The 14,453-nt window shown below is 60.2% G+C and overlaps 1 protein-coding gene across 1 annotated transcript in view; it reads right to left on the bottom strand.

Annotated features, from left to right (window-relative positions):
- Positions 1-14,453, bottom strand: part of DTX1 (deltex E3 ubiquitin ligase 1) — a 34,274-nt gene that overhangs the window by 14,342 nt on the left and 5,479 nt on the right. Inside the window, exon 3 of the mRNA XM_023241443.2 lies at positions 1,797-2,499. Coding sequence (XP_023097211.2) covers positions 1,797-2,499 — 703 coding nt within the window. The remainder of the gene's footprint in view (positions 1-1,796; positions 2,500-14,453) is intronic.

Genomic DNA, 14,453 nt, shown 5'->3' with positions numbered 1-14,453 from the left:
ATAACCCACTACTGGGTTATGACAATACAGCCCCCAAGAGAAGGTGCCCAAATTCTTGCTGCAGAGGTCCCTGAACCTTCCTGGTCCTGCCCCTCCCTTCTCATAACAGAGCCACAAGGAACGCTCCAGTCCCACGACCCCTGGTGGGTGAGTCCCCCCTGCAATGCCTCCCCAAGAGGACTTCTTGACCTCCTCAGGGCTCCCCCCTGTTGGCACCGGGCCTGCCTGAGGCTGGGGCTGCACAGGGTGCCCCTCTGCCTGTCCCCCTGGCTCACGCCCTCCCCCCCAGAGGCATGACCCGAGCGGAGGGGGCAGGGAGGCAGGCGGCCGCTGCTGCAGTCTGCCTGAAGAATTAGGAGGCATTCTCGGCTCCTCTGGCCCCCGCACCGACCCGCTCCCTGGATGACCAGGGTCCTAACTGCCATTGCCGCACCACTGCGACGAGCAGGCGCTGTGTCCAGGAACAGCGTGTCCCCACGCAGTGGAGATTCCGTTCGCATTTGCCAGATGGGGAGGCTGAGTCTCCGTGAAGGGCACGCCCCAGACCTCACAACTCGGAAGGGGCTGACAGGGGGTCTGAACGTGAGCAGTCACTTTCAAAGGGACAGAAGGCGGACAAGGCAGCCAGCTTTGGGGTCTCTTCCCTTCTCCAGGCCTCAGTTTCCCCTGGTGAAAAAGGAAGCCCGGATGTGGTGACCTCAAAGGTCGTGTCCAGATCCGACCTTGGCTGGTCTTGCCTGGGCCACCCCACAGGGATCTAAGCAGAGCTGGCACGTCTGGGGCACCACGACCCACACCCCAACCTGGTCTTCTGGTCTGGTCTTTACTCTTCCTTCTCATCCCCACTCTCTCAGGCTGATGGAGACGGGGCTCCGGGGGGCCGGGAGCTGACCCGCTGGGTCTGGGGGCCTGGGCTGCCTTCCCCGGAGGGTTTCCATATTTGGTATGACGCGGGTTCCCTTCCTCAGTGAAATCCTGCTGGGAAAGCCAGCAGATTCCAAAAAGGGTTGCACTGGCTGAAACAAGACCAGAGAGGCTGGCTCTGGTGCCCCTGACTTCTCCCGGATCCGCCACCCCCCCTGCCGCCACCGCCCCGGGTCACCTGGGCCTCTCCTGAGCTGCGAAACACCACATTCGCCCAAAGTTAACGGTGCCATTTCAGGCGCGGCCTACGGGGAAGATATTCTGAGCCAGTGGCTAGTGCTTGCTGGGGCCTCGGTGCGAGATGGGCCTAGTCCAGGGGAGGGGCTGAAACCCTCTAAAAACTCCAAGACAACACGACACAGACTCTGGAATCCTCCGGCTCTGAATTCCACGCCCCGCTCTCCAGCTGGGAGACCGTCAGAAGGGAGCAGACCGCTCCCAGCCTCAGCCTCCCCAGCTGCAACACGGGCCTGGTGGAGTTGTCTGGGGGGTAACAGACGAGGCGAGGCAGACAGGTTAGCAAGCGATGCACAAGGAACGCACACCGCTATTGCTGCTGCAGCCCCAGGGCTCGGGAACTGGGTGATCTGGGGGCGGGGGGTTGTTACGAGCCCTCCCTGCGCTTCGGTTTCCTCGTCTGCGAATCGGGGCTGAGTCTGCGAATCGGGGCTGATGGCGGTACCTACCTCGTACGTAGCGCCCCTGCGCGTGGACGTACACCAGCGGGAACGCGCTAAGGTGCTTTAATCACTGCCTGGCACCAAGCGAATTATTCACTAGACGCTAGAAATCGCTTACGACTGTTCTAAGGACCGTGACCGTGCGCTCCTAGCCCCGGAGGGCAGCCACCCTGCGCCCGGGGCCCGTCTTACCCGGGCGGGATGGAGGCGCGTGCGCTCACGCCGGTGGCGCGCTGGGGCCCGGGCCGGTTGAGGTTGTTCTGCCCCGGGGTGGGCGCGCCGCCGCCGCCGCCGCCGCCGCCGCCGCCGGGGGCGCTCGGGCTCCTAGGGGACGCCCCGGGGGGCTGCGCGGGCTCGGCGGGGCCGGCGGCGGGCGCGGCCCAGAGCGCGGCGCCCGCGAAGGTGGCGCTGGGGCGCACGGCGAGCGCGCCGGGCGGCCCTCCGGGAGGCGGCGGCGGCGGCGGGGCCGCGGGGGGCGCCTTGCGGCGCTGCGAGGCCAGGATGGCGTTGGAGGCGGCGCGCGTGCTGTTGACCAGCAGGCACTGCTGGCACGAGCAGGGCTGGCCCGAGCTGGCGCCCACGGGCCACGACTGCGACTTGGGGATGGAGCCCACGGTGAGCGGGTAGGCCAGGTCCAGGCGGCGGCGCAGGCGGCGGCGCCGGCGCGTCTGGCGGTTCATCTGCGACATGCTGTTGAAGTAGATGAGGTAGCAGAAGCCGAGCGACGAGAGGTCGAGCCACGGGTGCTGCTTCTCGTAGGCGTTCTGGATGGTGATGCAGATGTCCATGTCGTAGGCCGTCCACGCGCCGCCGTCGTTCTCCCACTCCCACACGATGCCCTTGCCCGGCGCGGACGACGGGTCGTAGAAGTTGCGCCGCACCGGCCGCATGGTGCCTGCGCTCACAAGGGGGAGGGGCGGTCAGAGCGGGGCCCCCCTCCCGCCACCCCCACCCCGGGGGGCGGCACAGCGGGGGGCCGGGCCGGGCGGGCGCGACGGGACGGGACGGGACGGGAAGGGCCAGGGGGCGGTGGGGGTGGGGTGGGGACTGTTCGGGCCAGTGGGGGGCGTGCCGGGCCCCCCCCCCCCCCGGCCTCCACGAGCTCACCCATCCCAGACTGCCTTCACCCATCCCCCTCATGGGTGCTTGAATGCCAGCGCTAATTCCTCTCCTCAATCATTCTTCCAGTTCCTGCACTCCTATCCCCCTGGGCTCGTTCACTCGCTCCTTCTTTCGCTAGATCCTTCTCCCATGCCTGCAGCCATCCCGGATGCTCCTCATTGATACTTTTTTTTTTTTTTTTTCCTCACTCGGGAATGTAATTCAAGCATTCAGTCATCCCCTCATTTACCGCCACCCTATTTAAAAACGTGCCACCCCTCCACATCCTTCCTTTTCTCTCTCTCCAGCCCCGCTTGGCTTTCTCCATCTGGCATAAGTTATATTTTACCTATTTATCTTGTCTTCTGTCTCCTCTCGCTAGAATGTCACCAAGGCAGGGACTCGGTTTTACTCCCTGCTGTAGCCTCAGCGCCTGCGCACAGTAGGTCCTCGGCAGATATCTGCCGGACGCATGAGCGCATTCACTGGTCCAGACACCGATCCGTTTGGGGGTTGGTTACTCCCCCTTGCATTCCTCCACGCCTTTTGCTAATTCCTGCATCTGTCCATTCCTTGTTTTCCACTCATCTGTTTGTTCATTTGTGCCTTCCCTTAACGCGCATTGGCCCAGTGCGCTTTCGAGGGCTCCACGCTGAGTGCTCATTCAGAATGCACATACCCACGTGGTCACCCCAGCCAGGTGAGCATTCGTGCCCCCGTTTTAAAAAGGAGGGCACTGAGGTTTTGCTCCCAGTCACTGCTTCATGTCTCCCAAAGCTCTAGGCGATCCCCGAGAGCCAGGCTCCACGGGACCCCGCGTGAAACAGTGAGAAGGCAAGGTCCGGGCTGCAGGACTTCTTAGAGGCTTTAGCCTGCTCTGCGCCTCGGGACTACAGTGGAGGGATCGTTTTGCTGGGTTCACTTGGCACACCTGTGGGAAGGCTGTGCGCTCGACTGCTCCTCAACTGTGGGCAGGTCCCTTCAGCCTCCCTACGTCCCGGGGGGGGCCCCATCTCGAAAACGAAGGTGCCGCTAACCCATGACCCACCCGCCCCCTCACACAGAGCTGCAGGGAGGATTCGGCGAGAATAGCCACAGAGCCCAGGGTCTGGGTTGGGCTCCAGGGCCGGGAGGCAGACAGACTTCATTTCAAGGCCCAGCTGCCCAGCTTGCCAGCTCTGTGACTGTGGCCAGGTGACTCAACAGACCTGGCTTCGGCTTTCTCATCTCCAAAGTGGGCACCAGCAAAGCCCAGCTGATTCCTTGGCCCCTTCCTGAGGCGGTCCAACAGGCATCTCAAACTCAGCTCTGCTAGAGCAGGGCTCTGATCCCTCCCCGCCCTGCATCTGCTCCCCACGAAGTGCTCCTCCTGGCAGTTGCTGACAGCTCTGTGCTCCCGGCTGCCCCCAAACGCGGACCCATCCCTGACTTATCTCACACCTCACATCCAGTAAAGCCAGTCACCTCCTCCGCCTTCAGACAAACCCCACACCCGGCCACTTCTCCTCCCTGCTTTGATTCTACCAGGTCTAGACCGTTGGGTCTCTCCTGCCTGGACTGGTGCAGTAGACTCACGACTGGTCTCTGCTTCTCCCTTTGCCATCTGCAGTCTGTTCCCCACATGGCAGCCAGCGGGATCTTGTTCAATGCAAATCGCATTACATCTCTCTCCTGCTCAAAATCCTCTCAGGGCTCCCCCCCTCGCTTGGAGTAAAAGCCAAAGTCATCGCCGTGACCCGCAAAGTCCCACGTTGTCTACAAAGCTCCTACCAAGCCCCGTGAGGCCACAACGTCCTGTCTTCCTCTCTGACGTTATCACCTACCACCTCCCTCTCTCTCACTCCACTCCACCTACCCTGGCCTCCTTGTCATTCCCCCAGCGCCCCAAGCACTATCCAGCCTCGGGGCTTTGTGTCTGCTGTTCCCTCCACCTGGAATCTGACTCAGTGGGTCCCAGATGTTCTCATAGTTTCCTTCCTTTCAGGTCTCTGCTCGGATGTCACCTCTTCAGGAAGGCTTTCCCAGACCACCTTTCGAACACGTCTTGTTGTTTTCTTTTTCTTCCTAGTACTCGGCACTGCCTGATATGATAGGTTAATCTGCATACTTTCTTTTTTCCTTGTCTCTTCCCACTAGGCTGTCAGCCCAAGAGGTCAGGGATCTTAGTCGACTGCTTTGCTCACTGCTGTATCCCTGGCGAGCACTGAGCCTGGCAGGCAGTAGGCCCTCACAACATGGAGGGCATTTCCACCGTTAACGGGCGCAATTCCAAGGTGCCTGGCCCAGGGATCTACAACCAGATGGGTGGGGATCCCCCGTGGACCTTCCTGAGGACCCCCACATCCCCCTGCCTTGTTCAGGCTTCCCTCTCCTGAGCTGTCCGAGGGATCCTCTATCAGAACCCAAGGGCTATGGACTACCCCTGCCCGGTCAGACCCTGAGAGCTGGGGAAATCGAGGCACAGAGTTGTAGGCATTGACGTGAGGGTGATGTCCCTGGACGCCTGTATTGGTCAAGCCAATCATAGGAAAACCTCCCCCCCGGGGCCTCTCGGGCTGCCTCATTCTGATGCCTGATTTATCTTCTTAATCGAGTGCGTGCATATTGATTTTTTTTTCCCCGGACAATGGTGTTCCTCTAGGACAGGCCTGAGAGGGGTTGTAGGAAACCTTTCCGGATCCTGCTCCTGCTCTGCTCCTGAGTGAGGGCTCACGACAGATGATCTTCGGGTCTGATGGGCCTGAGGCACCACCGTTAGCCTCCTGGGAGGGTTGAGGCACTGCACTGTAACCCCTGGGATGGTAAAGGAAAGGATGGGAACTTGCTTTATTTTACCACCCCTGTGCATCGTGACTTGAGCGGGGCAGGGTAGGGGCAGAGGTGGGAGGTGTCGAATTAAGTGGTTGAGAGAAACAACTCAGAAGTCTCACAGGCCATTGCAGATCCTGGCTCCACACATAGCCTCAGTGTCCTCATCTGTGAAATGGGCGTATTAATATACGCGCCAAAGAATTACCGTAGGACAGAACAAGACAATGCCTGTCATAGGGGCTCAGCAGAGTGCTCGGCCACAGTAAGTGCTCGGTGAATGTTAACCGAGACGGCTGTTATTATTACATCACACATTACCCCCATTCCCCCTCTCCCGGCCCTTGTTCCCTCGGTGAACTCCTATTCATCCAACAAAACCCTCCATGCGTCTACCTCCTCCCGGAAGCGCTTTTGTGTTTCTGCCGCTGCGACTGGCACATGCAGCTGTACATTGCACACCTGTCCTTGCGCTGTCATTAATTTGTTTTTGTGCTTAATCTCCCTCGCCGGTTGATGACCCTCAGGAGGACAAGAACCAGGTCGGACCCACGCCTGTGTTCCCAGCGCCAGGCACAAAGCCCGGTGCAAAGGAGGCGTCTGCAACAGAAACAGGCAACCTACTTGGCACGAGTCAGGGAAAGAGGAGGAGAGAGGCTGGTTTTAATGGAGGGGGAGCGGAGGCTTCAGGAGCCAAAGCGCACCCGGGGTCCCCGGGGAAGGGGGGGGGGGGACAGGGTTCCAGAGGCCAGTGTCAGTCAGCTCTGCAACAAAGGACTCCGACGGCCCCTCCCAGCAGGTCAGGACCAGCCAGCCCAGGCGTCCCTCTCTCCAGGGCTCTATTTACCAGGTATCGATTTTCCTGCCTGTTTACTGGTAGTTATTAAAGGCTGCGTCCCTGGAGTCCTTTTCAAACGATATTGGAACCTGGAGAGCGGGAGTAATTAGGGCAGCTGCTGTCCTCCCCGCCGGGCCCTGCACCCTGCGACACCCGCTGCAGCCCGCCCGCCCATCCGTCCACCTCGGGCTCCGGCTGGCCGTGGACCAGGCCGAGGGGGGCCGGCTGGTTCCCCAGTGACCCGTCTGGGCCGCAATCTTTAGATTTCCAAGGGAGCCGGAGCGCTTCTCCTGCCCAGCGGCTTTGGCCTAGATTTTTGGCCAGAACCATGGGTCTAAGATGGGGCCCGAGGTTCTTCTGCCTGGGAAACCGGGGGCCTGGAGGCATAGCTGGGCCTTCTCGAGCAGACCGCTCCCCTCTTGGGTCTCCAGGGCACCCAGCTGTGCCGGCCACGAGGGTCTGTGCCCCCGTGGCAGTTTAGGAAACTGTGTCAAGCTTGGACCATTTCTAGGCCTGTTTCTGTGTGTCTGCTTTGGTTACCTGTCCCCCAAACCCCGCTTTGTTTCTTAAGAATGTTCGATTGAGGGGCGCCTGGGGGGCTCAGTCGGTTGAGCGTCCGATTTTGGCTCAGGTCATGATCTCGCATCCGTGGGTTCAAGCCCGGCTTCGGGCTCTGGGCTGACGGCTCAGAGCCTGGAGCCTGCTTCGGATTCTGTGTCTCCCTCTCTCTCTGCCCCTCCCCTGCTCACGCTCTGTCTCTCTCTCTCTCTCTCTCAAAAAAAATGAATAAACATTAAAAAAAGAAATTAAAAAAAGAATGTCTGGTTGAAAAATTGCAGTCTTGTTCCAGCTGAACTGAGGGGAAAGGGGCCTTGGCCAAGTGTTGTGGGAGCTAAATGCACTGAGACCGGGCGTGGGGGCGGCCACGGCCACTGCGGCCCATAAGCAGCTCATGCCTGGGATAGAGGCCACGAAACAGATGGAAACACAGAGCAGAGCGAGAGACAAGGGGGAGAGAGACACAGAGAGACAGAGAGAGAGACACACATGCCCAGAGAGACTGCTGTAGGGAGACCAAGATCGAAACGGGAAATGCTGAGGCGGCGAGAAGCCGGGGGTGGGGGTAGGGGCAGAGAGGGAGGCCGAGGGTGAGAGGCGTAAAGAAACAAAACCCCAAACCTAGACACTGAGACAGTCAGGGGAGACAAGAGACAGGGGAGAGCAGGGAGCGGAGAGGATGGGGGCAGACGGTAGCTACAGCCAGAACGACAGAGCTAGCATTTATTGAGCACCCACCGTATGCCGGATGCCGTGCCCAGCACTTTCCTTCACTAACTCATTTTATCCCTCCTTCCAGGGAGGGACCAGAATTATTCCTGTTTTACAGATGAGGCAACGGAGGCCCAGAGCAGTGAAACCTCTGGAGGGCCGGGACTGAGGTTCCGTTCGTGAAGTAATAGAATGGCCAGGTTGCACCGGTTCTCAGGGGTTCAACTCAGCCCCGGCCTAGGATACCTCCCACGATGGGGAACTCACTACCTTACCTCAGCTTCACTCACTGTGTTTAGCTGTGCGAGGTTTCTGCCCCAAGAACGTGGTACTGATCTGACCCCCTTCTTGGAGGTGGGCCGTGTGGGCATCTCAGCACCCAGCGTTTGGCATTAAGAGGCAGCTGACTCTGTGGAGAGAAGGGAGGGCCCCATGCCCTCCTGCCTGCCTCTCAGACTCCAGAGGGTTCCTCCCTGGACTGGGCCAGCCCCAAGGCCCAGCAGGGAACCCCTCCCTGGGGCGGGGGTCGGGGGGGGTGGAGGTGGCTTCCCGGAGGGAAGTGATCTCAGGGTGGGGGCACCCAGACCCCCACGGGAAGGAGGGCTCGGTGGGAGAGGGAGGTAGCCATGGGACTTCCTGTCCGGCGGAGGGAGTCCTGCCCCAGGCTGAGGCCTGAGATCAGGGGTTGGGCAGCGGGTTGAGCCTGAGTTGAGCACCCACTGGCTGCCAGGCCCCAGTGAGGGACTTTACTGACCCCTCCACCAACCCAGAAGTAATCCTAACACCCCTAGGACCCAGTCAGAGAACACAGTCGCATGGCCCAGGTTCACGTCAACTTGGGTAATCCTCATGACGGCCCCATGGGGTAGGGATTTTATTCCCCCGCGTTAGGGGTGAGGAAGCAGAGGCACCCAGTGGTTTAGGAACATGCCTGATATTCCATGCAAGCGAGTGGTCTAGCCAGACCCGCACCCTGACTCCCATCGCTGCCTTTACTGCCCTTTACTGCCCTGCTCCCACCAGCCCATTTTCCAGAGGAGGAGACTGACGCACGGAGGCTGGGCAAGGCACGGGGCGGAGGCTCCAGCCTGCCGTTTGACCTTCCAGGATAGAGGTCCTCTCCCTTGGCCCTCCCCGACTGTCCGACTGTCCGCAAGGCTGGCCAACTCCCTCTGACAGGGAGCAGCAAGAACAGCAGCTACAGGCGGCCCGATTTATCCAGCTCCTGTGCTGGTGGTTTCCGTGCACATCCCGTCTCCACGGCAGCCCTAGGGCTTTCGAGCGCTCCGATTAGCCCCCCCTTGGAAGATGGGGAGACTCAGGCTCCCTGGGAAGACGAGGAGGCGTGGCTAGGGCACAGGCCTGGCTGGGATTTGAACCCCGGGCAGGCAGGGCCCCAGGGCGCCCCGCCCCTCCCCTCCCACGCTGTGATCGATAATCCCGCCGTGTTCTGTTTCCCTTCAAACTCTCCCAGGGGACTCGTCAGGCTCAGCCGTGGCCCATTAGCGGTTTCGGCACGTTTGAAGCTGGCCCAGGCTCCCCAGGGTGGGCCGGCAGCCAGGCCAGGGCAATGGAGAGGAGAGGGGAGGGGTGAGGAAGGCCGAGGGGCCGCGTGGCACTCAGGCTACTGCCTGCGAATCGATTTCGAAAGGCCCTCCTCCCAGAGGCTGCTGGCAGCTGGATGTGCCCACGTTATGGGCCGCGTGCGGGGCCTCTCGGTCACCCGGCTTCTAGCACACTGGGGTTCAGACCCCCTGATACAGCAGCAAGAGCTGCACGCGGGGAAACGAGGGGACAGGGAACGGAAGGAGCAGTCCCCATCTCCCGGACCGCTGTGTGGCCCCGGGGGACTGACCGGACTGCTCTGAGGCTCTCCTTCCTCGTCTCCTTCCTAACCTCGTAGAGGTTACTACGGCAGTAACCTCTGCCCCGTGTCCCAGCTTGCGCCCTCTGCACCCTGCAACGCATTCTCACGTGGCAGCCAGAGCCAAACTCAAGTCTGACCGCATCACTCTTCCGCTCAGTACCCATCAATAGCTCCCTAGTGCCCTTAGGAATCAGTCTAAGCTCTTCAGCTCATCTCTGACCCATCACAAGCTGTCTGTGCCGTCTCACGCTCTCGCCACACCCAACTTCTAGTTCTTTTCTGAACACGTTGTGCGTGGCTGTGCCTCCGAGTATTTGCACGTGCCATTTCCTCTGTCTGGAATGTCCTTCGATTCCCCCAGCCCATTTTCCTCCCTGCCGGTTCAGCGTAAGCACTGTCCTCCTGGGATCTTCCCTGCCATACTGAGGGAGAATAACACCCTTCTTGGGGCTCCCACGGCACCTTGCAACTGCAGTATCCCCATTAAAGCACGTAGCTCGCTGAGATGTTGAGACTGCCTTCCCTCCAGCCTGGGCGCCTCTCAGAAGCTGGGCTGGCTTTCAGCCACCTTAGCATCCCCTGATAGCCGGGAACACACGCATAGGCCCTTGGAAAATGCTAGCTGAGGGAAGGAAGGGAGGACCGAATAAATACACACGAGTGAACCTAACTGAATGCTAGAAACGACTAGCCTGAAGATTGCAAGTTAGTGGTGGATGTGTTTGTTGTGGTCGGCATGCTATTTACATTGAAAAAAAAAAAAAAGAAAAAAAGAAAGACAAAAATGACCCGCCTTTGAAAACTGGGGTAGACTCACTCAAGTCTGGGTTTCAAACATCCCAAAATATCCAAAGATGTGGCCAGAGGGACTGGCCTCCTTGGCAACCGTTAGCAGAAACTGAGTCACGGTCACCGTATTTGTGCTTTGTAGTATTTATTGAACACCTACTGTGTACCAAGCACTAGAGAACAGCGGTTGGAAACCTTTGCCTTCCCAGCCACTGCACACACTTTTACTAGCTGCCTGGACTCTGTAAGCATCGGAATTTTCAGCCACTGTCAAGAAGGGGGAACTGGGTCCCAGAGAGAGACAGGGACTTGGCCCATATCACCTAGAAATCAGAGCCCAGACCCTTCTCCTACTTCCACGGGACCGGGTGACTCACGCGTTGGCATGAATGAACCTTCGTTCCCTAGAACAGAGGCGCCTAGGAGGGCCCCATAATGGTGTGGTTCCAGGTAAGCCGTATGCTTCCTCTGGCGTGTTCTGCTTGCAGCTGGAGGGAGAGGGGACAAAGGCCTGTCACCGGGAGAAGAGGTGGCCGTGCTGCAGCTGCTGGCAGGACTGTCCTGGCCGCCAGCGCTGCCTCCTTTGATTGCCTTGTCCTTTGTTCTGCATTTCAGGGCACTCAGCTCTGGGGCCGGGTGCCAGACTCCCTCCCATACCCCGTCATCGGCCTGCTATTACTGCCTGGGCAGGTGGAGGTGGCAGCCTGGAGCCACTCCAGAGCCCAGAGAGGGAGAGGAGCTTGGCCAGGGGAGCAGAGCAAGGACACAGCCACAGAGGATCCAGAGGAGACTGAGCCCCCAGCCTGGTAGCTCCTGGGGCCCCAAGGTCAGGAACAGCCCCACATCCTGGGACCTCCGTGGTGCCTGGCCTCCTGCGTCACACCAGACAGAGAAGGGCGTTGAGGAAGAGGGCTTGTCTGTCCTGTTTACTGCTGCATCCTTAGGGCCTAGGACAGTGCCTGGCACATAGTAGGTGCTCATGACATTCCTACTGCATGAATGAAGGACTTAATACTGACCGCAATCCCATGTGATAGGTACTGGTGTCCGGGCCCACATTCCGGAGGAGAAAGGGAGGCTCAGGGAGAAAGTGCAGCTTACCCAAAGTCACAAGCCTGCACCCCACCCCCACTCCCAATATCAAAGAGCTGCTGGGAAGGGAACCTGGAGCCCGGGCCTCACCCGCAAGGCTCCCTGAGGCAGCCAGTTCCAGGTTTGGGGCCCCACGTCCTCAGCCGGCATCAGCCAGGGGCAGCCAGGGGCTGGTGGGGGTATCTGTGTCAATCAGGAGGCCGCGTGGGGCTGGAGGCTGTCCTGGGAGGGGCTACTTGGGGTGTGATGCGGGAGTAGTGGGAGGGGAGGCCCTGGGAGACACAGACGTTGGGGGAGGGGAGGCTGGGAGGGCCCCGGGCATGCTCCACACCCTGAGAACTCCACCCTGGGGAGGGGAACTAGGGACCCCACCATCCATGGCCTGAGTGGGCACCGCTGTTGTGACCAGTCCTACCCCATCACCTCCCCACCCTGACCTTTCCTTATTACCTTCCAATCGCGTGTTCTATCACCTCCCCACTAGAACTTCCATGCCACCCCCCTCACTGCTTATCAGCTTCTTCCCACCCTCCATCACGGCCCACGGAGCCCCTGTCATCCTCACCCCCTCCCCTCCCCAGGACCCAGGACGGCCACCGTTACCCTCCCTGAGGGCTTTATCAAAGCCCCGCCCCACCTTACTGGTAATAGAATAGCGAGAATCGGTCTCATCCCCTCCCCCCGCCACAGCGCTCATCACCTCCCTCACCTCTGGGTTAGACTCCACAGCTCCCTTGGAAAGAGGAGGCTGGGGGGTTGGGAGAAAGCAGGGAAGGATGGAGAGGGGTGAAGGAGGAGCCGGGGACAGGAGAAGAGAGAGAAGGGGGCTGGCTGTGAGCGGGATCCGACTCAGGATCCCGGGGACAACCCCCCACAGGCCCGGGCTAGGCGCTGGTGGCGCTGTCCAAGGTGCTAGGGCCGCCCGGCCTCGCATGGGGTGGGCGCCGCAGGCCTGGATCTGAATGTCCCTCCGTCTCTTCCGAGCTCTGGCAGGAGGCTCCCCACCCTCTGAGCCTCAGCTTTGCTGTGTGTAAAATGGGGTGACGCCCCCTGGCTGGGTGGAGGGAGCCCGATGGACTGCAAGGATATGCTTGCATCAGCCACCCTCCCCGCCCCGGCCCCAGCATGCTTCAGCTCTGGCCTCCAAGGGCCCATGATTAACGAGGCTGGTCCTTCAGCATGGCTCTGGGTCCCCTGGGGCCCGCCCGCTAAAGGGCAGCAGCTGGCAGCCTGGCGATGCCCAGTGGGACCCAAGAGGCCTCCTTTACCCCTCCCCTCTTCCAGCACAGCCTCCCTCCTCCCCCCAGGCCTGAGGCTTCCTCCAGGACCTTCCTGATGCAGCTCCCTCCACCTGGAAGTGCTCTTCAAACAATACAGACTCTTGGAGGACTCCTCCTGGAGGAAGTCCTCGCTCTCAGAGCCCCCAGGCACACGCTGCCCGAATCACTGGCCCAAGGCAACCCGCACCTCTCCTATGAAGCATGTAACTCTCTGTCCTACTTGAGTGATAACTACGTCCAAAGTAATATTCTTCCTGCTCTTACCTATCTCATTTAATCCTCATGCCAGCCCTCTCAGGTAGGCACTATTGTTACTCCCCCCCTTACAGAGGACGGAACTGAGGCTCCCAGAGGTTAAGAGGTTTGCCCAGGGTCACCAAGCTAGCAAGGGGGCAGCCTGCAGTTCAGGTCTATATATCCGAGTCAGAGGGTTCGACCGCTATTCCCATGCTATGTGTCTGCCTCCGCCTTCGCAAAGCTCTGAAACCACTCTGGCAAGGGTCCTGTCTGTCTCTCTCTCTCTCTTTGCCCCTCTCCTGCTCACTCACGTGCACGTGTGTGCGTGCTCTCTCTCGAAATAAAGAAATAAAAAGAAAAAAAAAGAATCAGCAGCCCCTGAAGCCAGAAAAGCAGCCAGGGGCCAGGGGGTGGGTCTGTATCGGTGTGAATGTGGGCAGTGTGACAGACACCCATGAACAGATTAGTTTGGACCTGCTGCTGCCATGGGATGGACCCTCCCCCCCCCCCCCCCCGCCCAAACATACATCATCCTTCTGGCCTCTGCTGTCAGGCCCAGCCACAGGAACCTCCCCACACACACACACATATTGGCTGGGAGAGGGTCCCCAGGGGTCCTGTGACTAGGGAGCTGGTGCTGGAGGCCTCTGGGGTTCCATGGGCCGTTCCCGACAACAAGCCCCAGCAGAGCTCTGGAGGGAGAAGGGGGAGGGGACTCTGTCAGCCCGGCACCGAAGGTCACCTTGTTCTCCATCCCTGAGACCCATCCGAGAGGCCTGGGTTCCACGCTGGGGCTGGCTGGCTGTGTGACCTCGGGCCCGCCTTCTCTGGGCCTCAGTCTCTCCATTGACAATAGCCTGCCTAAGAGTCTGATTTCTGGTGGTGCTTGCCCTGGTGATGGCTGCTTCCCTCTCTGGGCGGACCCACTGGTTTCCCACAGCCTAAGAATGTCCTCAGATAGGACATCCACATGAGGGCAGTGACCAGGGCTGAGTGGAGCCCAAGCTACCCAGAGAAGGAATGATGTGGGCTTGGTACCAATCAGCCAGAAAGCTGGCCCGTCCCTCTATCCCCTGCCATGGAGGTCCAGGGAGGAATCTGGAAGTTAGCTGGGAAGTGGCGAAGTCACATCTCTGTCCAGCTGTGGGGACTGGGTGGAAACTCTGGGGTCTGGGTGAGCTGTCGCCCCGACGGCAGGATGGGGGCCAACGAACCTTCAGGGAAGCTGTGGCCTTGCCAGGGGGGCAGCAAGCGGTTCCCGAATTATCTCCCGGCTGCTGGCGGGAGCCGACCCCGGGTGGCTCCCGGGTCCAGCTCTGCCACCGGATGCTGCAACCACCTGGGCGAGCCCACTGACCTTGGCTTCGCATTTGTGAACGCCTGGTTTGCCTGTGGCAGGGGGCAGCTCAACACAGAGGAAGATGAGGAAAGCTGGGGGACACAGCACGCGATACAGCAAGAAGGTCGACATATTGCGGAGCACACGCCTATGACGAGGGCGCCCGCCTTGTGCTTTGCCTGACTCTGGCTCTCCCTTCCAGCCTTGTGCCTGGGACGCCACGGTGAGT

Source organism: Felis catus, chromosome D3 (genome assembly GCF_018350175.1).
Source record: "Felis catus isolate Fca126 chromosome D3, F.catus_Fca126_mat1.0, whole genome shotgun sequence".
In the NCBI taxonomy this organism is placed as follows: domain Eukaryota; kingdom Metazoa; phylum Chordata; class Mammalia; order Carnivora; family Felidae; genus Felis; species Felis catus.
This window is presented reverse-complemented; position numbering and strand designations above follow the sequence as displayed.